The sequence below is a fragment of the Nycticebus coucang genome, chromosome 4 (genome assembly GCF_027406575.1).
Source record: "Nycticebus coucang isolate mNycCou1 chromosome 4, mNycCou1.pri, whole genome shotgun sequence".
In the NCBI taxonomy this organism is placed as follows: Eukaryota; Metazoa; Chordata; class Mammalia; order Primates; family Lorisidae; genus Nycticebus; species Nycticebus coucang.
Genome location: NC_069783.1, coordinates 44,668,780 through 44,693,249, shown reverse-complemented (window position 1 = coordinate 44,693,249; position 24,470 = coordinate 44,668,780). Strand labels below are relative to the sequence as shown.

Genomic DNA, 24,470 nt, shown 5'->3' with positions numbered 1-24,470 from the left:
ATCTGTTTGGCAAGACAAAGGCCAAGAAACATAGAACCCTTGTGGTCATCCCAACACTAATTTGGGAGGCAAAGAAATTCAAGTGGGTGAAAATTTGCCCCTCTCCAAAATAAACATGTCCTCTGCCTTGGCCCTGAAGATCTAACTCAAGAAGTAAGCTGTCATCATGACCCTTGTAATATCTGGACACCTACAAGGAGCTTCAGGTGGCCCAGAATCACAGGCTTATGTTTGGTTTCAAATATGCTCAAAAAGGATAGGTTGGGAAAGAAGGAATCAATGTTCACAGTCATCTCAGACTCCTTTCTGCCTGGGTTCTCTAGTCACCAAGCTTTCCCAGGGCCTTGGGTTGGCAGGCGGCCACAGTGAGCACACCATCTCCAGGCAGGCCCAGGTCCTATCACCTCACTAACCAGGGCGAGGAAAGGAGCTTATAGAGTTCAGCAGAGGCAAAGTTAAATTTTTTTAAAGGACTTTTCACTTTGAAAAGGAAGAAAAAATAAAATGAACACAAAGGAATAGATTTTGATATGTACACAGGCTTCACACCCTAACAAATAGCTAGTCACAGATTAGCTTGGTTTGGACACCTTGCTTTTCCTTCTTGAGGCCTACCTGGAGATGTAAGAAGGTAGGTTCTAGACTCCAATTTCTAGCCATGGCAGATCTGGATAGACACCACATTCTGGGCTAGGGAGTTCCTTTGGGTACCCTTGAGATAACTTCCCAAGGAATGCCCAAGGCCCCAGACAGCCCCCGAGTCTGGGCAGGGCTGTATTGTGCTCCAAACTCTCTAGCACCTGCAATCCCTTGCTGGTCTTGACAGTCCAGGCTTCTTTCCACTTGGCTCCAGAGGACCCTTCCCTGGACCTGGCCCGGCACTCAGCAGCCTGCACAGAGTAGGCACTGTGAAGCAGATGGCTGCAGAGACAACCACTGAACCAGAAATCCTGCCTGCGCGGGGCAGGAATTTCCCAGTTAACTTATTACAAAAGGGATAGAAAAGGAATAAGAGATCAGACATGTAGTTGTCATTATGAAATTAAATTCCAAGCCAAGAGATTTTAGGAACGATAGCTTCCTTCAAAGTACCACTGGGCAGAGTGAGCTGAAGTGACTTGGATGAGACTCACTGGCCTCATCTGGTCCCTGGAGTGGGCTCTTCTCCAGTGATTTGGGATCTTGGGCCAAGGCCTGGCCCACAAGTGTTCAGCTGTGACCTTAAGTGCTTCCAAATTCCTCCAGGGGAAAGGTTACACCTGCTAGGGGAGGGGGGAAGCCCCAGTTGCCCTACCTAGGTGACAGTTCTTTTTTGTTCCCTTCTTCTGGCAGAACTGGCCCCGAGAACATCAGAGCCAGGGCTTTAGGAAAATGATTTGGTCAAATACCAAGAAAGGAGAAGGTCAAGGAATGGCTTGGCTGTAGGGCCCTGTACAGGGTGTGCAATGAACAGTTACTGGGAGAGAAAGATAAAAGGCGTGGTCTGACTTGGATTTGACTGTCTCATTCCCTATAAATAGTGGGGTGTTGAAGGGACTTCCCTAAATTATGTAATAATCAGACTCAAAAACCTAGAATCTGAATGAGAAAGAGCAAGAAGGTATAAAATGAAGTCTTTATCAAATCGTCTAGAAGACAAAGCCTCCATCACTAGAACGAGAGCATAGGGATGAGGGTGACTGCCACGTCAGGTGTGGCAAGCTGCACTCCTCCAGCTCCCACTGTGCACATGGGAGACTCATGCCTCGCATTTATTACCTTGAAGGGTATACAGTCCACAAAGAAATACACACCAGAGTGATTTGGGCACATTCATAGATGACTGACTTCCTAAGGGCTATGGAGGAGCTGAGGGCAACATTACAGGAGATGACCACAGCACCTCCAACCACACCTTGCTGTTCACATTAGAGCAGGTTCCCAGGTAGAGGGACAGTGGGGGTGTCCTGAGCAGCTCCTCATGTCCCAGAGTAGGCATGCACTGTCCCTTGTGGCCCCAAGGCAGCCCAAAGATTCCATCAGGCATGACTCAGGAAGGCTTGTCCCTAAACTTCCCAGCACCAGCCTAGGCCTGGTCCTCATCTCCTGTCTGTTAACAGAGCTCCAGATTCAGCTCTGGAAGGAGCCAGCTCACCAGCCCTGGCCTGTACACCTTGTTTATTCCTGCCTCCTCATTTTATTCATACTGTTCACCTCATCTGGAACGCCCCATATCCATCTGCCTACCCAAGTCCTACCTAATCTTCAAGACCTAGATTTTCATGCTCCATTAAAATTCTAATGTATACTAATCACTTCTCTTTCTAACTCTTCCCAACACACAGGTCTATTTATCCTTATTCACTCTCACTTAATTCTTGTCAGTCTTTAACAGTGTGCTCAATATTTTATCTAAGCTAGTTTTGATTTCCTAATGAGATGGAAACATCATAAAGACAGGGCTAGGACATCACTGATGTAAAAGAATCTTACATGGTTTTCAACAAATCATTCTAGGAGACCCTGGGTACAGGGTCCATCTAACACCTTTGTAACCTCACCGTGTAGTACAGCACCTGAATGTGGTAGGTAACCAATAAACATTTACACGTAATGATGATGCCAGCATCCCCACAGCCTCACTACATGGAGGGCGGATTTCCAATAAGGATAGGTTACATTGCTCTGAGCAAAGGGGTCTGCCTATGCTTCCATTTCTCCATACTAAGCTTCCAAAGTTCCTGACATAGATAAAATTACTCAGACTTCAAATAATTACTAAGCACCTCAACAGACTTCTGTTTTCAACACTATGGGAAGAAAAATCAGAAAAATATGACTGGATCCCTGCTGTTGAAGGACTTACCATCTAGCGGTGATCAAGAACAGATACGCACACACTGAAAACCAAGTTGTAAAAGAATCATACAAGTAACAAAATACAGATGGAAGATTATAAACCCAGGAGTAACTGGTGTATAGCTAACCAGAAGGCTTCCGGGGGAAGATGATCTCTCAACTGAGAGCTGGTCCCCTCTTGCACCACTTCTCCACTCAGCTATTAAACTTTGGGATGAAGCTAGGGTGTTTTTGTTTGGCTGGTATTTGCCTGAGTGTATAGGGCATTCTTGAAGTGAAGCACTGACATTGTACTAGCATGATGTTTGCATTGATATAAAGTTATGTATCAACAAGACAACCCTTCCTTTTTAAAGGGAAATGAGTAAAGGGCTCAAATCAATATGAACAGGGAAAGCAGAGCCCAAGAGGCAGGCTTTCCAAGTAACTCAAAGGATAGCAACAAAGCAATTCTATGATTTTTTTTTAAAAACTAAGCATGATTTCAGAGCTCAAAAAATGCAAGGGACACGTATTACAGTGCACATCAGAAACTTAGATATTCCCTGCCCGTCAGCAACGTGCAGTGTTGTTGGAAAGGCAAGAACAAATAAAATGTCATTAGATAACAAGGAAACATAATCAGGCTCGTTGGCAAACATAATCAGAAACATGTAATGTGTAGAGGGGGAGGTGCAGTGTGGGAATTACTCTGGAAGGTTCTGTGCAAGGTGTGGAGTTCAGGTTCACACCAGGAAAGTGGGAGCTATTTGAGTAGGAAGAGAGGGAACAGAGAGGGGATGAATGTTGCAGCATTGTGTCTGGGGCAGAGGGAGGAGGTTTGCTGTATTAGGAACTCAGGAGCACACTGACGGGAGGATGAGGCAGGGAGCTGGGGAAGAGTCGCTCCTTGACAGTGAAGTGAATCTCCATGGCATGTAGGCTGCCCTTGGGAAGGAAATTAGGCCAAGGACCCATGTCTTCATTCGGGTTCTGAAAGTCTGGTGATCCTTCAGAGAAACACCCAAATCTACAAAAGAAATCCCTTTACCACTGTGAAGACTCTGTGCTCCCAAGGACAGGGCAGTCCTACCAAGAAGGCCTAAAACAGGGGCAGGCTCAGCACCATGCAGACTTCTGAGGGTCTGGGAAAACCACCTTGGCAGCTGGGGTGCCTCCCAGCAGTGAGACAGCAGGGAAATGCACCAGGGCACTGATTGCTGTGAACACCAGGAGACTCACGGGGAGATGGGCACATGGTGGCCTAGCCACACTGACCAGGCTCTATCCTGAATTCTTGACCACCACACAGGGCCTCAACAAAAGGGAGGGGCATGTCAGCTGAGACAAGATAAACAGAGTGGAGGCAAGAAAGCCAAAACGCCCAAGGAAAGCCTCAGCTCTCCTGCTCCACCCTCCATTAATACCCCTAAGTTCTGGGCATAGAATAAAAGACAGATTCCTGCTGCACAGTGATATGGTTACATTTATAGAAGCTCCTCTGTCACCGGCAAGATGTGACCTTCATACTTTCCTTATCTTAATATCTGGGTAAACATTTGTTGTGCAAGCACACAAATAAAGGTTCTAAAGCCGAAATGTGGTGTGTCCAGTAACACCATGCTGCTCCTAACCCAGGCACCAGAAAGCTCTTTTGGCTCTGCAGATGATTTCTCTCTGCCTTTTCCCCGGGCACCAAAATTAGCTTTGTCAACCTCAGCCAGGGCTGGAGTAAATGCTGCCATTCCAAAATAGCATCTGAGAACCTTTAGAAACACAGGAGAAAAATACAAGGGTACAGTGGTTTACAAAAATTTACTGAGAAAGCAAATTCACTGGAATGCTTTTAGAACTGTACAAGAAATGAGCATTATGAGGATTTATTCTGGGAATCTTTTATAAAGCGAACAATACTCTTCTAGCTCACTAAATTCCTCCAATGGCATGTTATATGTAGTATATCCTGATTTACTCTATTAAAGTGCAATTGTTTTCATTCAGAAAAATATTGTAGGGGTAATTAATGTTCATAAAGGAGCATTTGTCAAATGACATACACTTTGACCCCAAATGTTCCTTTCCTAAACTTGCACAGTCCTATTATTTATAGAACATCCTTTAAAAACATGGTTTGCCCCATTCCTCCTGTATTTGATAGTCCAGAAGTGATTTTTAAAATGTTTCTTGAAATTCAGAAGAAAGGATTCTCAAGCACCTCCTCCATAAGCATAATTTTCTGTTGTTCCTACATGGAATTCATAAACAATACCCAGTAACTGATTTTTTTTCTGTGTGCTTAAAGGCATTCTTTCCTGCAAATGTGTATGACGTATTTTTCCAGGACAATCTTTCTCGAGACTCCAAAGTGCTTCGGCAACAGGAAGTCGTAAAGGTAGGAAGGAGGCCTGTAAATATTTGCTGTAATTACTCATTAGTAATGAGAAGAGCTGCACTGAAGTTTGAGTCACCGCTGGCTGTACTCTTGGCTCATTACCTGTAACAGGGGCCGGAGGTGATACATAGGGGCCCAGCCTCACCACCATACCTGGGGCCCCTGCAGACGGTGTGGTCTGCTTCTTTCAGCAGCTCCATTTCCTAAATATAAAATAAAGAACATGCATTGCATTGCTTTCTCCCTACCTCCTACTCAGAGGCAATCTCACACAAAGTGGGGGCAGTATGAAAATTTACTATCAGGAGTAAAATACGTGCTTGTTAATACTGTATTAATACCACATCAAGAGACAGAGGTAAATGCCATCTGGCTAGACACACAGCATAGTGATTTAAATGATTATTATCCCCCCACCAAAAAAATCACTTTTTTTTTTTTTTAAGATACAGAGTCTGTCTCTGTCATCCATGCTGGCATATGGTGGCATGGTCATAGCTCACTGCAGCCTCAAACCACTGAGCTCAAGTGATGACCCTGCCTTTTCTGATGAGCCCTGAGCCTTCGCAGTCATCACCCCATTGGCCTGTGCACTGTGATAATAGCTAGGACTACAGGCCTGTGCTATCACCTCAGCTAGTTTTTTCTTTTCCTTCTCCTCTTCTACCTCCTCCTTTTTTTTTTTTTTTTTTAAGAGACCAGGCCTTGCTATATTGGCCAGGCTGGTCTCAAACTCCTGGGCTAAAGCAATTCTCCCGCCCATGTTGCTAGTAATCATATACTTTAACTGACATATTTTAAAGGCTTTATAAAATGCTTCTGAACTTTCTCAGGTTGAGCACATGTATCCTCTTATTCATAACAAAGCCACTGACTCCTTGCCAGTTATCAGGACACCTTAGACTAAAAAAAAGAGTCAAATTCAACTAAAGCTGTTACAGAGTTGATTAACTTCTAAGAATACTATTGGGCTGTATGTGTACCCTTAGCATCTGGGGCAGCCAATATAGCTGTGGGGGTTAACTGCCAGCATCACAACCACAGTATAGCATACGGGATCTATTTTCCTGCTCAGGTGTTTGATTACACCGCTAACCAAATAAAATCACTAGTCTTTTATGATTCCTAGCACTTACCTCTTAGGTTTGATGTTTTTCTTTTTTGGTTGGAGGGCTCCATTGGAAAAGGACTGCTCAGGAAGTCACTGAGAATATATGAGATATTTCTAACAATCCACTTCCATGGCTTTGTAGAATTGAGAAAATGCTAGATGAGCGTGTGGCAAATAAAGACATTTTTAAAAATGAGGTCATTTACCTTATTGACAAGGCACTTTTCCAGAATATTTTTCCACATGAGAAAAGGATCTACTTCTCAGAGTCATTATCTGGCATAGAAATTACTTGTAACTCTAAAACTGAAGAATCTTTCCAGGTTAAGGGGAGGGAAATATGGCTCCTGGGAGCATCAGAAGCTTCTGGTGGTGACACCATATAATAAGAGTTTTGCTGACATACAAGAGGCCCCTGCAAACAGCCTAAAGCGGTCAAGCAAATCAGTATTTCTTGAGAAATTAGAAAAATCAAAGCCACTTGGAAGTAGATAACATTCTTGTCCATTCCACACCTGTCTCTTGGGCTCCAGTGATCTCAAAGGGTGAGTGTGTGGCAAATGAAGACATTTTTAAAATGAGGTCATTGGCTTCATGCCTTCAGATCAGTTCTGTGGCTTTCAACAGGTAGACCAGACAACTGGCACCAAATTATGCCTGACCTCTACTTGAAAATCAGAGATGCTGTTAGAGGCACCTACCAATGGGTCGCCACCACATGGACTGTGATGTGCAGTAGCCACCACAACTATAATACATGTCAGTGTGATTGTCTTTTACAGCACCAGGAAAACTCAAGAAGCCCTCCAAGTCACAGGGCACAGGCCAGTGGGGTGATGGCTGGGAAGGCTCAGGGCTCATGAGAAAAAGAGCTCTATGAAAATGTAACATTCTCACTGCAGGGATCACAGCTATTCTTCATCCCCCCATCCATTCTTTCCTTCCTGGATTTGCAATTTCAAAGGATCAAAAGAGCCAGAGGAAGTCCTGTGCATCTTGATTTGTAGATGGCTCTTCAGAAGCCACAGAGGAAAAGCTTCTAACAGGTTCTCCTGCACAATGGAATCTGAAGGCTGAAGTAATTATTGAATTCTTGCCACCAGCGAAAGGTGGGAGGTGGAAAGCTTTGAACTTCTTCAGGCAGTAGAGAACCACCTCCTGTCAGAGTGTAGGAAACCCCAGAAAAAAATAAGGAATTCCAAGAGTTCCAAGTCCACCCTTCAGCTCTTCAATCTCTAACTGCTTGTGAGGTTTGATACAAGTGGTGAGTCACAGAAGAGAAAAGTAATTATAATAATTATAAATGCAACAAAAGCAGTTATCATTTATAGAGTACTTACTACACGAGTCAGTCATGGTATTAAATACTTTATAGCTATCTTAGGTGACGCAAGGAGGTATATAGAGCTGGTTGGGAGTTTAGACTCTGGAGATACTTTACCCTGGCCAAATCCCAGCTCTACTACATGACCTTAAGCAGTTAACCTTTCTGCACTCTAGCTTTCACATCCGTGAAGTGGGCATAGTAACAAGGCTTATCTTACAAGGTTGTTATGAGGATTAAAAGAATTAATCCATGTAAAGTTCTGAGAAAAGTTTTGGCTAATAAGACTAAATGTTCAGTTTTGTGTTCTATTGCATACAGAATTCCTATTAAGGAGACATACATTTTGAGTGCATGAAGGACCTTTAAATAACTATTTGAGGATGAAGGAAAACACGAGAATAAATCTATATTCACAGCCATTTTAAGAAACATAACAAAATGAATCACCTCAGTATAAACCCTGTGCAGGGCACTCGACTCCCCTTTCTTCCAAGACTGAAGGCTGCTGTTAGGTGGCTGCCAGGGACAGGAAAGGGTATGCTGCATCATAGAATCTTTACTAGATGCACACGCCACCTTCCGCTGCCCCTTCTAAGACAGGGAAACACATTGGCAGAGAAATGTAAGAACTGTTGGGGAGCTGAACAGAAAGATCCCGAAACACACATAATAGAATCACCAAATCAGACATCCAAAAGCAAGGACTTGCCTTTTCCAGATCACAGAACCTTTGAAACGCTATTGAGAGCTAAACAGATTTCCTTCAGGAAAAGATGCTTCTATACCTGGCACACAATTTCAGATTTACACACCCCCAGAAGCCCATTCACAAAGCCTGGTTAAAAAGCCTCCTCTCCCTTCTTGGCCTTTCTGGAGTCACAGCTGTCTCCACTGCTATCCTCGGTGGAACAGAAACTGCTAATCCTATTGTACATGGACCCCTACCAGATTCCCCCTCCATGCCCCTCACCCAAAGCAAGTGTGTAAAGAACAGCAAACATTCAATTTGGGGGCCCTTTCTGTCTATGATGTCAGAGTTACATGAAAGGAACACAGTATGGGGACCCTCATGTTTTCGTCACTCTCATTACCCCCAACACCAAGTCCCCAACTCACCCTGGACCTCCCCTCAGAGCCAGTGTGTACATTGCTGGTCAGCACTCACCCTGTGTGATTCCGGGGACACTATGAACCAACTTTGCCATCCCCCAAAACATACACAATACTCTTAAATAATTGTGCTTGTATATGTGGTTACTGCCTAAAATGCTCTCAGAGCTTCTTTTGTTTGTTTGTTTGTTTTTTTGTTTTTTGAGACACAGCCTCAAACTGTCACCCTGGGTAGAGTGCAACCTCACAGCAACTTCCAACTACTGGGCTCAAGTGATTCTTCTGCCTCCGCCTCCCAAGTAGCTGGGACTACAGGCGCCTGCCACAACGCCTGGCTATTTTGGGGGGGGGGTTGGAGCCGTCACTGTTGTTTGGCGGGCCCGAGCTGGATTCGAACCCGCCAGCTCAGGTGTATGTGGCTGGCGCCTTAGCCACTTGAGCCACAGGTGCCAAAGAGCTTCTTACCTTTAGCTTCAAAATATTTGAGTCCTACAGAAAAGTCACATGCAAGCTGCCAACTACTTAACTTTTTTAGCTAACTTCCTGTGTCTCCTTTTTTACCCCAGTCTAAGCAACTTGATAACAAGGACTTTCTGCCCTATTTCTTAGTCTTCTCTTCAGCATTTTAGCTAGATTAGGAGGTATTCAGTACACGTTTGTTGTCTCACCAATTTATACCTTAGTGTGAATATCAGAGATGGTTTCCATCATGAGAATAAGAAGCCTCGTACTCGGGGGTGGGGATGGGATAAAGGCTACTGGGCCCTGGGAACAAACATTGCTAACATGACAATATCAACAAAAGCTAGACCTGTTATAAACTACCAGCAGTGGTCATTACTGAAAGCAAAAGGGTAGATTCATTTGGCTAAAATGAAAAGGGAAACTAGTATGTTGGTAGAGGACAGAACTAGGGAAAATAAAAAAGCAAATACTATGAGACAGAATAGACAGACTGAAAAGTGGAAAAGCTTCAATCTTGAAATAATTATTTTCCAATATATTGAGCTAACATCCTGGAGCACCTGGGTGCTCTAATTGATTACTTCTATTTCTAAACGCTTTACACAATCTTCCTAGGAAGTTGAGAATCACTCCCCTCCACACACGCATATACACAGACACAGACACATACAAAGAGAGACAGAGAGATTTACATTCTAAGTAAATTAAACTGTTTTAGTCTCGCAATTTCCACTCCTAGTAAAAATGCCAACTTGCCCAACACAAGAATCATTCTAGGCCGGGGTGGGGAACCTGCGGTCTGAAGGCCACATGTGGGCTTCTAGGTCCTTAGTGCAGCCTGTTGACTGAATCCAAATTTTATAGAACAAATTTTTTTATTGTTATTAATACATTCTTGTTTGGGCGGCGCCTGTAGCTCAGTCGGTAGGGCACCGGCCCCATATACCGAAGGTGGCGGGTTCAAACCCAGCCCCGGCCAAACTGCAACCAAAAAAAAAAAAAAAAAATAGCCGGGCGTTGTGGCGGGCGCCTGTAGTCCAGCTACTCGGGAGGCTGAGGCAAGAGAATCGCTTGGGCCCAGGAGTTGGAGGTTGCTGTGAGCTGGGTGAGGCCACGGCACTCTACGGAGGGCCATAAAGTGAGACTCTGTCTCTACAAAAAAAAAAAAAAAAAGAAAATACATTCTTGTTCATCTTTAATATTTCTATTTTATTTTTATAATGAACACATTTAAAATACCAAAGAATAAAATTAAGATTCAACAAAATAATCTTCCCAGATGGACCAGCAAAATTAGAACATTAGTAAGCCATAAAGGTTTTATTGACAACTGCTGTACTCATGATTTAGTTCTAACTTTGCCCACCTAACTGGCACCACAACCACATGAGGCTGGTTGGCAAGAGTTTATGGGGGACCAAGGACACCCGTCTATTATCAGCTTTTGACAATGGTGCACTATATTTGTGTTTGAAGTGGAATTTGTGAATAGTTCTACAGCTCAATAGTTTTTTTTTAACTCTGCTTAAACCCCATCACAACCAAGACAACCAAGAGAATGCTAACAGGAGGAAACTGATTTTTTAATGAGGACTGGAAATTGCCATATTATCTCATTTCTGCAAAAGATAAGATGATTTGCTTGCTTTGCAATACTGCAACATCAACATTAAAAGAAATTCAAAGCTCATTAGCATTAGAACACTCATAAGGACCACAAATATTTTAAATTAAAGGGAAAGGCTTGAAAAGTTATACTGTAGAGATTAAAGATGAAAAGCAAAAGAAAAGAGAATTCTTTAACCAGCAATAAGACCTGGACACAATGCCACTGAAGCAACTTATAAAGTAGTACATATACTTGGGGGAAAGGGAAGCTGTTCAATGCAGTAGAAATTATGAAAGAATGTGTTGCTGAAGTTGTAGGATGCTTAGACCCCCAATAACATTTCAAAGTACAAACAACTGCCTCTTCCAAGGAGAATCATACCTGATAGGCAGCATGAATTAACCTTCAACTTAACTTCATGCAATACTTCAAAAGGAAAATACATATTGAATTACTTTGAAAGAATCAACTGATACTATTGACTCTGCACTTTATACTTCATTGAGATCATAACAGAAGATTTTCTTTGCTACAAAGAATTACTTGCTTTGGGCACTCTTGGGAACAGAATATGGTGAATAGATATTTTGCATGATTTTCAAGATAAATGTCTGAATTTGGTACATTTAGTGAGTATATGGACAGACAGTGCATCTTCCGTGACAGGAAAACATGAAGGTTTATAAAACAAATTTTTTAAAAAAGTATTAACATATCCAGATGTTATCATTTTATCAGAAAAATCTCTGTGCCAAAGCTACTATTTTAAGTGACATTTTGCAACAAGTTTTAAGTACTGTTAACTATATTTGTACAAAGAGTGCAACACTGACTCATCAGTTTCATAACATGCTAAGGTTGAAAGATGAGGTATTCTGGGGGTGCCTGTAGCTTAGTGGTTAGGGTGCAAGACACATGCACCAGGCCTCCTAAACAACAACAACAATAATAATAAAAATAGCTGGGTGTTGTGGGTGCCTGTAGTCCCAGTTAACTTGGGAGGCTGAGGCAGGAGAATCTTGAGCCCAAGAGCTTGAGCTTGCTATGATACCATAACACCCTACCGAGGGCGACAAAGTGAAACTCTATCTCAATTAAAAAAAAAAAAAGAAAAGAAAGAAAGGTGAGGTTTTCAGTGTGAATCTGACATATCATTCTAAAGTGCAGTTGGCTATAACAGGCACAGGTGTTAGCCAAAATGTTATCTCTGTAAGAACAGATAGTTGAATTTTACAAAAGATAGAATCAGCAATGTGAATTATTGAAAGATTTCTACAGGAATACAGCATTTCTCTGTGATATGTCAAATCAAAACAACCTGGTAAAAATCTATACATGTATGTGACAAAAAAATCTAAGCATTAAGAAAAAAGCTATCTATCTTGTTTCAAAACATTTCTTCAAAAGTAAACTTCGAATGAACATTTTCCTTAGTTAGCAACGGTCATTGATGAGCAGGATGCTATATGGGAATCATCTGAAGAATATGTAGCTGTTACAGACCAACAATTGGAGAATACATGTACAATAAAAGGTTCACTGACTTTGGGAATCATGACATCACACTCAAATTAGCATTTCAGCCTCACCTAATTGATATCACCAAAGCACCTGCAGAACTACAGATGGAATTGATTTCGTGCTCAGTAGATGATGTATTTTAAGTCCTTGTTTGATGCTAAGAAAGATCCAACTGAAATGTGGAAAAATGCAGAATACCCACACCTTTGGCAACATGACTAAAAAAATGCCTTGTTGGTTTTCAACCATTTATTGTTGTGAATCTACATTCTCCTACCTCACCCAAATCAAGGTGCCCTTAAGGTCACAAATGACTGATATCCATCTGGATCAACTGCACCTGCAAAGACCCACATGCTGCTACCAAACATTCAAATGTTTTCCAACAAAAAGCAGACACAGCGAAGTCATCAAAAGATTACCTTTAAATTAACAAATCGTATTCAAATTTTTGATATTATTAAGTACATAGCAGTTAGTTTTTTATAAAATAATGTATATTTTATAAGTATATCTAATTGAAATTTCTTGAATGTGGCCTTAAATTTGATTACAGCTAAACTGAGGCCTTCCAACATGAAAAGTTTCCCCACCCCTGCTCTAGGGGCTGCTTGAATGTCCTCTACTTCACAAAACAATTTGCTCCACTGGGGAACAGTCCTTGCATTGGTTTTATTTAATGAGGTTGACCTATGTAAGTAGAATTTTTTTTCTAACTGAATAAAGGGAGAGCTCTAAGACAATGAATTCATACTTCTCGAAGTTTAGAGACACTGGGACCAACACCAACTCTGTTTCCTTTCTGTGCAAAAAGCAAAGAGAATCATGCCTGCTGCAGCCTGAAGGCTTTTATAATTATCTAGAAAAGCAAATCTCCTTTCTATAAGGTTCACTGGTTTGGGGGGTGTAATAAGGGAGGGCACTCTAATCCTTTAGAAATCATCCTCACTGTCTAGGGTCATTCAGGGCTAGGCCTACTCTTTTGTGAACAGTAACAAAATACATACTTAATTGCAAGTAATAAACCAGGGTTCTGATCCTTACCAGCATTGGAGAATTCATTTAATCTCTCTGTGCCTCAGTTTTTCTTAAACCCGAAAGAGGAAGGTTTGACTATATGGTTTCCACGATTTCTTATAAAATAATTCTAGGTTACCTTTAAGCAAAACTGAAAATACCCAAAGCTACAGCATTCTTTTGAACTTCATTAAAGCTATATGAATTAATACTTAAATAACTAAACCACAATCTGTTATATCAAGTCTGATTTGATTTCATTTTAGCAGAGGAACAACAAAATCCAGCTATCAGGGCTAGAGGGAAGTAGTTGGAACACTTCTGATCCAGATGTCTCCAATTCTCCTTCCATAGCTTACCTGCACTAAACAATACTGGGTTCCTGGAAGGTGCTTGGACCTTGGTCTGGCTTTGGGATTGGACTTTGATCCCTGATTATCCAAGGATCTCATTTTCATTTACCTGACCCACTCTCCAGTCACACATCTAAGAACTTCCACAATCTTTTCTCTTCCAGAGAAGGGACTCAAATTGTTTTATCAGGAGATAAATCACCCAGACACTTTCTAGCTATTCCTAGAATCAAGAACCCTGGCTGGTTAACGAGTCTTCCACTTCCCTCCTGAAAGATGGGTGCAGAAAAAGGAGTGAAAGTGCAGTGCCCTTACCAAGGTTCAGTTCTGACAAATTTGACATTCTGCTGTCACCAAAAGCAGTACCTTCTATGAGACGGACCAGCCAAATTTCAGAAAGCAAACTATTTATTACTATGCCATATCCATCTACACATGAACGTTTTGGGACAAAATAATCTGCCCAACTTCTTGTGGGACTATTGTTAGAAGAAACATTGAAAATGTTCCGTGCATTTTGAGTTCGGGGTGGCGTGGGGAATGGCTCTGCTGACCAAAGAAACACAAATTTTTAAGAACTAACTGTAGGCAGAATCGTGAGGGAGAGCTCCCTCGGTGTCACGTCACTCTTGTGAGGCACTTAGGAAAGCTACAGATAGCGGCTTACATGACAATACCAACTTTCCAGGTATGGGTTCATGTATTTTAATTACATCGTGGCCCCTAAAGAATCCCTTCCAACACAGCCAGGCGTGAAAAATAAATGAGTCTCGAGACAATCAGTCCAACAGGAAACGGACAGCCTCACAGGACTCTGGATGGTGAGGGCCACGATGTTTGTCCTGCCATTTTGCGGCACAAAAATCCAGGCTGGTCGCCGAGGGCGGACACGCTGGCGCGGCCACCAGCCCGGCGCCGCCGCCGCTCACAGTGGCCTCCCAGGCGTTTCACAGGCAGTCCCCGCAGTGGTTCTTAAAGCGGCCACTCTCGCCAGTTACTTGGAGTCTAATTACGCAGTTTTCTTCCAGCTCCTATTCTGACTATCTCTCTCTCCGCCAGCCCTCTAACGAAGGAGGTACTGGGGCCAGGTGTGTCGAAATCACTTTTCTCCTGCTCCGAAGGTTCTCGTCACAATTAATATACAGTACGAAGCCCCACAGGACGCGGCGCAGAGGCGCGCAAAAGAAGCTGACATTTCACACATTTGCCAAGATTACCATCAGGCCCCACCTCGACGATTGCGACATTCGCTGATACGCGTCACAGTTGTAAAATGTGCTGTAAGTTCCCTTGCCATCTCCGGAGCCGAGAACGCTCGCAGAGAGGGCTCTTTATAAATTGGGGGTTTTAAAAATTGTTCCACGAATAATTTTGGTAGTATAATCGGTTTTACAAAATGCACTGGAATCGTAAAATCTTCCTTGCTTCACTACCCTCAAAGGACAGGACCCCATGGCCACTCCCGGGGCCCAGGGACCGCGCCAGCCGCAGTATCTGTGTTCCTTCACCTGTCTCAGTCCCGGGGACAGACGTGGAAGCGAGAGGAAGGGCTGCGGCCGGGAAGGGGAAGCCGGGGGACACAATCCCCTTCCCTAACGATCCCGCAGTGAAGGATCTGGCTGCCTGGCCAGGACTGGCACGATTTGCTCCCGTTTATCAAATTCTTATCGGTGCGCCGAGGTGGGAACCGCAGCTTTGGACTGGAGATACACAGTTTCTGGCCCTGGTCCCGCAGTCTAAATCGGAACAAGAGCAAACCAACCCAGGCACTGAGCGCTTCGGGCCAGTCACCGCCTCCCCTCAAGCGCGGCCTTCCTCATCCCGGCACCCCACCTCACCGCCGCCCCGCTGCTGGTCTCTGGGAAGTTCGCTTCCAGCCCCAAGCGGGCTAGCCCTGCCAAGCTGCCGCCGAGCGCGGAGATGGAAGCTCCAGCCTACTGGGACAGTACGGGTGGAGACAGCAGGAGCGAGGGGCCAGGCAGCAAGCATCGCGCACTTGTGGAAGGTGAGGCCGTACCCACCTCGGACGGCGCACAGTGCGCTCCCACCCTAACTCGTAAAGAGCCCAGACTGGGAGCGGCCGAGAGGGGGCGGGAGGGCAGCGAGAGTTGGCCGGAGTTGCCTCTCACCCAGTGCGGAGAGGCTCGCAAGGGCAGGCAGGCAGACCGTGGCTGCCCTTCTCTGTCCTCTAAGGAGACAGACACCAGGACCTGCCAGGGGCGCCCAGTGTCGCCAGCCCCTCCCTGTGCACCGAGACACCTGCCCCCGCAGGCCAATTCAGGTCACTCCCCCACTCCCACTCTCCAGCGGAATCAAGATGCAGGGAGAGGGAAGGGGATCCTCCAAGCCTCGGTGGGGTCCGAAGCCCCGACAGCGTCCTGGCTACTAGACGGGGGCGCGTCCCTGCGCCGTGCTCTGCCTACAGCCCCCTGCCAGTTTGGGGCTCAGCGCGGGCACGAAAGAACATTTGGAAAGACTCGGGAGATCCGTAGTTAAAGAGAAGCGTGGATGCTGCCCCGGCATGAGAAACCTGAGAAAGTCGAGGGCATCAACCCAGAAACGTTTCAAAACGCGGGCCACGGTCTTCCTCTACAGGAGCTGGGAGGTTTTGAAAGGCACCGCGGGAGCACCTCCGACCTCCAGGGCCATCTCCCTCCGGCTCTTGGCCTCGTCGCGCGCGCGGATTTCCTAGGGCTCTGAGCCATACAATGCTCCACTGCGAAGCCAAAGCTCCGCGTCCCCAGACCCAGCACCTGCTCTCCCTGTCAGAACTTTCTAACCCGATCCTTGGGCCTCAAAGACCTCTCCGCACTCCTCTCCCAATCTCAGCTGCTCCAGCCCCACGCAGCCAGGTCTTCTAGCTCTCTCCTTTGCTCGGACGCCTGCTTACCTTTTCTTCTCCTTGTCAGCTGTCATCGTTGCTGTGGCCCTTTGAGAAGCCTAGCACCTGGGCTCCCTGGCGGGTGGCTGCAGCCCCCGCCTTCGCTGTGGCCCTCCTCCGCTCCCTGCGGCCCGGGCGAGTGTTAAAAGTCCTAGTGCTCGCAGGTCCCGAGCGCCCGCACAGCCAGGTGGAAGTTTGCGGGCGGCTGGCTAGGTGCTGGGGGGGGGGGGGGAGGCGGTGAGGAAAGGTGACTGGGAGGAACCTGCGGGTGGAGGCGGGGTCGGGAAAGGAGTGGGTGGAGGTTGTCAGTCTCGAAAAAAGGACAGCGAGAAGGGAATCGAAGTTCCTTTTTCCCTGGAAAAGCAGTCACTTGTCTGGGTTTTCAAGAAAAAAAAAAAAAGAGAGAAGAGGTTCGAATGACCGGAGTTGGAAGGAGTCCGAGGAGGGGCGGGGGAAGCTGCTGAGATGACCATACAGTCTCAGGACACTGCCGAGGATTGTACGGCCGCCTCAGGATCGCCGGGGCGGGAGGGCGGCGGGCGCCGGAGCTGTGCGGCGGGCCGCTCCCGAATGTAAGGCTCCCGCCGCTGCCAGCCCACTTTAAAAACTCCGGCGGCCGTGCAGGGGAGGGCGCGAGGGGCGAGCGGGAGCAGGGGGCGGGGGCGGGCGCGCGCCGGCAGGCCCCGCCCGCGCCGCGCGCCCGGGCAGCCCACTGCCTCCCGGCCAATGGGGAGGCGCGGTGCAGCCTCTGCCCTGACCCCGGCCCGCCCCCGCCCTGCGCTCCGCTCGGGTCCGCAGCGGCCGGCTTGCCCCGCCAGCCCCGCCTCCTGCCTCTGCAATCCTAGGAGCTGTTTATGAGGTCGCCCGGGTGGCCGGTAGCCGGGTGGGACCACGCGCCGGGTAGGCGCAGCCTGTGCGGGGCTAAGCAGCAGCAAGGAGCGGGTGTCAGGGAGTGCGCCTCGGCGCCGGTGTTTTCCCACCCTCGCAGTGCCCTTGGGACGAGGACAGACCGCGAGCGACCAGCGTCCCACGCCCCGCCGGGCCTCACGGAGACACCACGCTGCGCTCCCGCGTCTCTTGCCCTGATCCTGGCTCCTCGGGCGGGGCGGGGCAGGACTAATTATGAGAACCCCAGCGGCCGCGTTCCGGGCCCACGTGTTGCGCCCTTTTTGGCTGACTTTGCCATGGGGAGGAGAGGCAGGGAAACCTGTTGCGGGTCTGGCCTGGGGAAAACCGGCAGTTACACTAAACAAGGGCTGTGGCTGCCCTTCCCTTCTCTCAACCCGCACACCGGTTCTTCCGCCGTTTGGTTTTGGCGGGGATGTGGAAGAGGAAGGCTGGCCTGCAGTCCAGTCTCAACACCCTGCGGGTCCAGGCGAGTTTAGGGTTGGTGAAATGAGCATGGCTGCCCATGGATCTTGAGGTGACAATTGGCAAGGTGTCAATTGGCCTGCCCTCTGCGTCTCCGGGCTCGATTTAAGTCCTGGGAACGTGAAGGCTACAGGTGTTGGGAGATTGTAGAGTTAAGGGCTCACGCAGGTGGTTAGAGCTTTAAAGATGTTCCAGCTGCGCTTTAAATGCTGCCTTCCACCTGCGCTGACCTGCTCTTCCATTCCCGGCCTACTTTATAGTGACGGAGCAGAAATATCTCAGGAAGGGACGTGGGAAGCCGTTAATTTTTCAACCCCAGGGAAGGGCTCTTGGGCTTCACATGTGTGAATTGAAAAGATAGCAAGGGGGGGAGACTGGTCCGCCCTCGGACCAGAAGCTGTGCTTCTCACCACATTTTGTATTAGAATCATCTACATAAACCAATTTTTAGGGGACAGTAGGTTTGTTTCAGTGCCATGTTACAAAATAAACACGTAATTTCTCCCTTTGTACTCAGGAAGCGGGGTGGGAATACTTTTCTGGAGCCTTAGGAAGGCAGAATGAGGAAAGGGAAAATCCGCAGAGAACCGGGAATCAGACACATTTTCTCATTTTCCAAGCTCTGTGTACCTGGATAATCGAACATCATGCCTGACAGTTAATGAATTCAACCAAGATTGCAAATCTCTCTCCAAGGAGCTATTTCTTGGGGCTGGTGGTTTCAGGAATGGAATGATTTTGTACCGGCTTCTCCAGCCAGCCAATCCTAGTGGACACATTTATTTATCTAGTGAGGAATTCAAATTGGTAGACAGTTCTCCCTTAATCTACCATAAATTTATTTCCCTCACTTGGGACTGGAGGATGGGAAAAGGCACCTTGGTGGCTTCCAGATGCATAAAATCGTTTGCTGCAAGAGCCTCTAAGTCTTGGGCTGTGTCTAGCAGGTCACAAAACAACACTTGCAACCCACAGAGAACATTTCAGCAGGATTAAGTTTATAAAATTAGCCTTAAAATTTTTTAAAGGAAAGATAAAAGGTCATTCAACAGCGCATCAACTGTACTAAAATAGTTCCTTCCCCAAGGTCAACCTACCCATCTTCCTAATTGGGATTGTGCCCTATAAGTGAAAGGTCCTCAAACTAAAATAAACTAGACAGACTTTGTGGAAATCCCAGACTGAGATTTTGGCAGGGTTTGAGATTCATCAAAAGTCCTATATCATTACCAAAAGGATTGGATCCAGCCTTGCTTAGGTTAAGCTGGGTGGCCCAATGATCTCTTAAGATTTCTTGGAGGAATCAGTTCAACTACCTTTGCAGGAAGGACCTAAGAGTGTAAACCAGGTTCAGGTTGGTGGCTAGAGTGCTTTCCCCTCCAAGGAGGACTAAGGGGGAAAAACTTGGAAAGGTGATGTTGAGAATTAGGGGTGAGGGAGCTGGATCCCAGGGTTTAGAGGGGTGTCTCTGGAGATGATGTTTTGGCCACAGAGGGCAGCAGAGGACACTGGTAAGTGAAGCTCACTAGATGCTTAAAATGGGAACTTCCCACCTCCCAGCAAATCTCCCCACCTGCTTCACAATTCTGGATTGGACAGCTTAGGGACAAAGGCTATGGTACCAGAGGAACACCTACTTGTTTTTACAAGGGATAAGCCTTGGTCTCTTGCTTCCACTCTTCTTTGTAGAGTGTATCCTTGAGAGGATGGTACTAAAGATAAGGAATTAACTTACAAACTTGGTAGAGAGCAGGCACCTGGGATGCAGTGGGCTGATAGAAGAAAGATGGCCTCAGTAATCCCATTAAAGTAATGGTGTGGTCCATGATGTGGTTGGAAAATAGATTGGAATGGATGGGCTCTAATAGCAGAAGAAATCTTGCAAGGCTCAGCACTCTCGTTAGCACTTTACAACTTCCAATGCATAGTCACATACTGGGGCTGAGACCAGGGGAGCCAAAAGAGGCCCACAGGGTTCCAACTCTAAGGTGGCACTCTCAGCATTGTGCTCGTACACCAGCCCTGCTACATGTGTTATCTCATGTAATACCCATCTGCCCTTGTCTGGGCATTTAGCTGGTTTAGGAGTGGAGGGCATGAGAAGTAGGGAGGAAATACAAGCTGGCAGAGGTCACGGTTATTCCTCTATGAGAATCCTTGGCTGATTCACTCCTTCCCTCACACTTGCACGTTACTCTACCCAAACAAAAGTCACCTGTTTTATGACTTAAAAAATATATGTGTGTGTATATATATATCCTCACACTCCCCATCACTAAACTCCAGACCAGAAAACCATCCCTCCTGTGTTTGGTTTCAGCCTAATGCACTGAGATATTTTGCATAGACATATTCTATATCTACCGTTAAATGTAACTTTTGACCCCATAAATCCAAAATTTGTCATCTTTCATAAAGAGTTCTGTGATTTTTTTTTTTTTGGAGGAAAATGTCAAAACTTTTTCCACTTGAATTCCTAAGTGCTTACTGATAAGAAGGAAGCTATTTTAAAAAGCCTCAGCTTCTTCACCCCTCACACCTAGGTTACCAATGATTTAAAGACTAATGTGTCCATTACTAGGTCTAGGGATGAGGTTTTATCCCCGAAAGGTCTTTTTAAAATATTTTTATATTTTATTTCATAATATAGGGGCACAGATGTTTTGGTTACATACATTGCTCTTACACAGTTTGAGTCAAAGTTATAAATGTGCCCTCACAGGGAGTGTGCATTGCACCTATTAGGTGTAACTATGCCCCTCCACATCAGCCCCCTCTTGCCTGCTTGCTGTCCATTGAGTTTTATTACCAAATGTGCACATGGACATTGATCGATTAGTTCTGATTTCATAGTGAGTACATGTGTTTGTTTTTCCATTCTTGTGAAACTTCACTTAGAAGAATGGTCTCTGGGCTCACCCATGTTGTTACAAAAAAATACTAGATCAGCATATTTTTATGGCGGAGTAGTATTCCATGGCCTACAGATGCCACATTTTATTAATCCACTCGTATTGTCACTTGGGTTGTTTCCACATCTTTGCGATTGTGAATTGTGCTGCAGTAAACATTCAAGTATGTGTCTCTTTTTGATAAAATGATTTTTTTTCCCTTAGGGTAAATACTTAACAGTGGATCAAATGGTAGGTTTACTTTTAGTTCTTCGAGGTGTCTCTGTATGACTTTCCATAGAGGTTGTACCAGTTTGCAGTCCCGCCAACAGTGCATGAGTGTTTCTTTTTCTCCTCGTTTGTGCCAGCATCTGTCATTTTGGGATTTTTTTTTTGATAAAAGCCATTTTTACTGGAGTTAGGTAATATCTCATTAAGGTTTTGAAGATGTTGAGCAGGTTTTCTTATGTTTATTGGTCATTAGTCTATCCTTTTTTTTTTTTTTTAAGTCTCTATCCATGTCTTTTGCCCACTTTTTATGGGATTGTTTAGTTTTTTTTTTCTTGCTGATTTTCTCGAGTTCTTTATAGATTTGGACTATCAGTCCTTTATCAGATGTATAGCATGCTAATATTTTCTGCTATTCTGTAGGTTATCTATTCACTCTATTGATGATTGTCATTTAAGTGATTATGAAGGAGTCAATGGTTCAGGGCCACCATGTGCTGCCCCAGGAAAAGCATAAGGCACCAGTTTGGGAGAGGACTGTTGGTAGAGGACTAACGGTTTCCTTCCCTCCAGGAGGGCACAGTCCGTTTGATCACACTGTATTTCCCAGATTTTGAATAACACAATCACTTCTGAAATCAACAAGCATCTGTTAATGCGCTAATGATTCCCTTTTTCTCTCCAATCTATTTTTAAATTAGCAAATATACATGTATACAATTGATAATCTCTTACAATTTTTTAAATATGAAAACTGAGAGCAAAATCATATAGTCTAAATCATGGGTGTGCTAAGAATTTGGTAGTGGTGAGCAGGAGGGTAGAGGGAAGGAGTGAACACGCAGAAAAATCTGGAGTCTTAGCCATGTCCACTTCTAGGACCCAGAGAAGCCTTGCCCACACTGGCCCAGCTGGCAGGCTGATGGGTGTGACCTCTGGGGTGTCAAAATAACACACATGTGGGAGGAACGGCCGATAAGGAGGACATGCCAGCCCCACCTTAGAAAAAGGGATGAGCAGAAATGAAGGTGCTCTGTCATTGGGCCACAGGCATCCACACTGCCCTGGAGCCTGGATAACTACGGGTGGCACAAAGAGGGCAGTCAGAGCACCCTCCTCACCCTGTGGTGTGGCTTTGGCTATAGCACGGAATTAACATGGGACCCTCCACCTCAATTTCTACTGAGACAATAGGTATCAACTACGCCCACCTCCAAAATGGAGAACATGAGAAAGAACTCTTTGAAAATGGCTTTGTGTGCCTTCTCTAGCTACTTGCCACCTCAAGGGAGTGCATAGATGGATGAATGCTGAAGAGGAGAAGTACAGGGTTGTGGACAGTCCCCGTCCCCATACCAAGGAGAAAGGAAGCGTGCTCCTTGCTCCTTTCTCTATGTCCAGTAAGTGGGGCTTACAGGAGGCCATGTGGAAAGCTTGCTACCTGCCCCTGGGGCATCCCTGCCCAACAGTAAGAGGCTGGCTGAAGTGGCCCCTTGTAGGGGTATATACCTGGAGATTATTTCCTGTCATCTACATCATGGCAATGCAGCATGTGGCAGGTTGGGTTCCCTGGAAGATTAGGGAGGTTTATTAGAGAGTGCCCTTTGGATATCAATGGGAGATGGAAGAGGGAGGAAACAGGACCAGAGAGTTAGGGGCTCACCCCTCCTCTGAAGCTGGGATGGCCTTTCAGAGTTCTCCTAAGGCAGAGTGAAGGGGCCTTTCTACCCTTGCACTGATCTGTCGCTGATGCTGGGTGGCCTTAGGAAAGGGCTGAAACCTTGGGCAATAGTGCCTAGCGGAATATGTCCTTCATTCCTGAAAGGGGATCTGGGCAGGGATCCGAGGGTCCAGTATGCTACATCACATCCAGAGACTGAATGTGGAACCCACAGAGGAACTTCTCAGGGGATCCTGCTCATGTGAGCTTGTTCAAGGAAACCTTGGCAAAAAAAGATAGAGGCACCACTGTAGGCACAGGCTGAGGGGAGACCATAAGTGGCCAGCTGAAGGACAGGCCCTCCAGATCCATGAGGGATGCAGCTGCAGGGAACTGGGGTGGAGGTGCACATGCAAGGAACCCCACAAAGATAGCAAAGAGGGAAAGGCCTGCCATGACTGGAGATCAAAGAGGAATTGTACCCATACAAGGGAAAGGGAGAGTTTAGGAAGGGGAGGGGAGGGGGAATAAAGAAGGGAGGGGAAAGGAGAGAGGGAGGGAAGAAAGACCCTTCCTACTCCTTACTTTCCCTCCCTCTTACAAGGGGCTAAGGCAGGCTAGTTGAAGTTTGAGGTAGAGGTGCTAGGTGGGGAAATGTTGGCAACCTCAATGCCTAGCAGGGAACCTTGCATAAAATGGACACTTGATAAATATCAGTAATATACAAAGAATGAGGAAAATGTGTTCCCCTTATGATTTCCAGTGTCTGTATGAGGGCTCTCTACCTCTGCATCATTCTGGGGACTGCGGGTGCTGGTGTTCCTGGGGAGAGGTACAGGGACGACACCTAAAGCACACACAGACACGCAGTGCTCTTGCACGCACACACACTCATGCACCTCCCCAGGCGCCAAGGCAAGAAGCAGTTTCCCACCACAACCTCACTGGAAACTTTTCCATTTCTCTTGAGTACATACCTCTGTCTTTGCCCTTTGAAGAATACCAGGGATGCAATGCTGAGAATGTGCCTATAAATACTTAAAATTTTAAACTCTGAGGATTTCCTCTTGGTCTCCTCAGAGGGTCCTAGTATGTGCTGCATGAATCCTGGGACTGCAAGGCCACCTGTGCCCCATGTCCTCAATGACCTGTCCCAGTGGAAGGAAGATGAGAGACACCCAGATCAAAAGCTTGAGACAGTGGGTCTCAGCATGCCTTATGCCTATCTTAATTGTTAATTTTATATCATAGCAGATTAGCTCTCCTAATTATTTTTATCTTAGGCTAAATTAAAATGTATCCTGATCAGATAGTAATTTATAGTAGAGAGATGCCTTCTGGCCTAAAAACATGCCTGTGGTAAAGCTTTAAGTAGATGAAGCCAAGGCAGAGAGCCCAGGTGAAGTTCATATGCCCAGAGTTTAAAAGAATAATTAAGCCCTCCCTAATTACAAGAGCACTGGGAAGACTCATAGACAGTTCTAAGCTGACTTTACCTATTAAGAGGAGAAAGCTCATTTTATGAGTAATAAGATGAAGATGTTTACACAATGCAGATTTTCCGTTCCCTCTTCCAATTGCATCGCACTTGAGGCATCATCTCCTTTGTATGCCTTCTAATCTTGTGGAGTTAATTCATCCGCTCACTCTTCTATTCATCAGCCTTTATTAAGTGTCTACTAGCCCATACTTATGAATATGGTTGAAACTTAGCTGA

At 45.7% G+C, this 24,470-nt stretch overlaps 2 protein-coding genes across 3 annotated transcripts in view; one reads left to right on the top strand and one right to left on the bottom strand.

Moving 5' to 3' along the window:
* Nucleotides 1–16,996, bottom strand: part of EPAS1 (endothelial PAS domain protein 1) — an 86,156-nt gene extending 69,160 nt beyond the window's left edge. The window contains exon 1 of the mRNA XM_053587011.1: nucleotides 16,613–16,996. Within this exon, the coding sequence (XP_053442986.1) occupies nucleotides 16,613–16,638 (26 nt within the window). The 5' untranslated portion in view covers nucleotides 16,639–16,996. The remainder of the gene's footprint in view (nucleotides 1–16,612) is intronic.
* LOC128583112 (uncharacterized) overlaps nucleotides 10,523–24,470 on the top strand; it is a 28,524-nt gene continuing 14,576 nt past the window's right edge. The window contains exon 1 of one of the 2 annotated variants that reach the window (XM_053587012.1): nucleotides 10,523–15,727. In XM_053587012.1, coding sequence (XP_053442987.1) covers nucleotides 15,119–15,727 — 609 coding nt within the window. In that variant the 5' untranslated portion in view covers nucleotides 10,523–15,118. Of the gene's footprint in view, nucleotides 15,728–17,071; nucleotides 17,504–24,470 lie in introns of those variants that run through there. The other variant, XR_008379382.1, reaches the window with a different exon arrangement.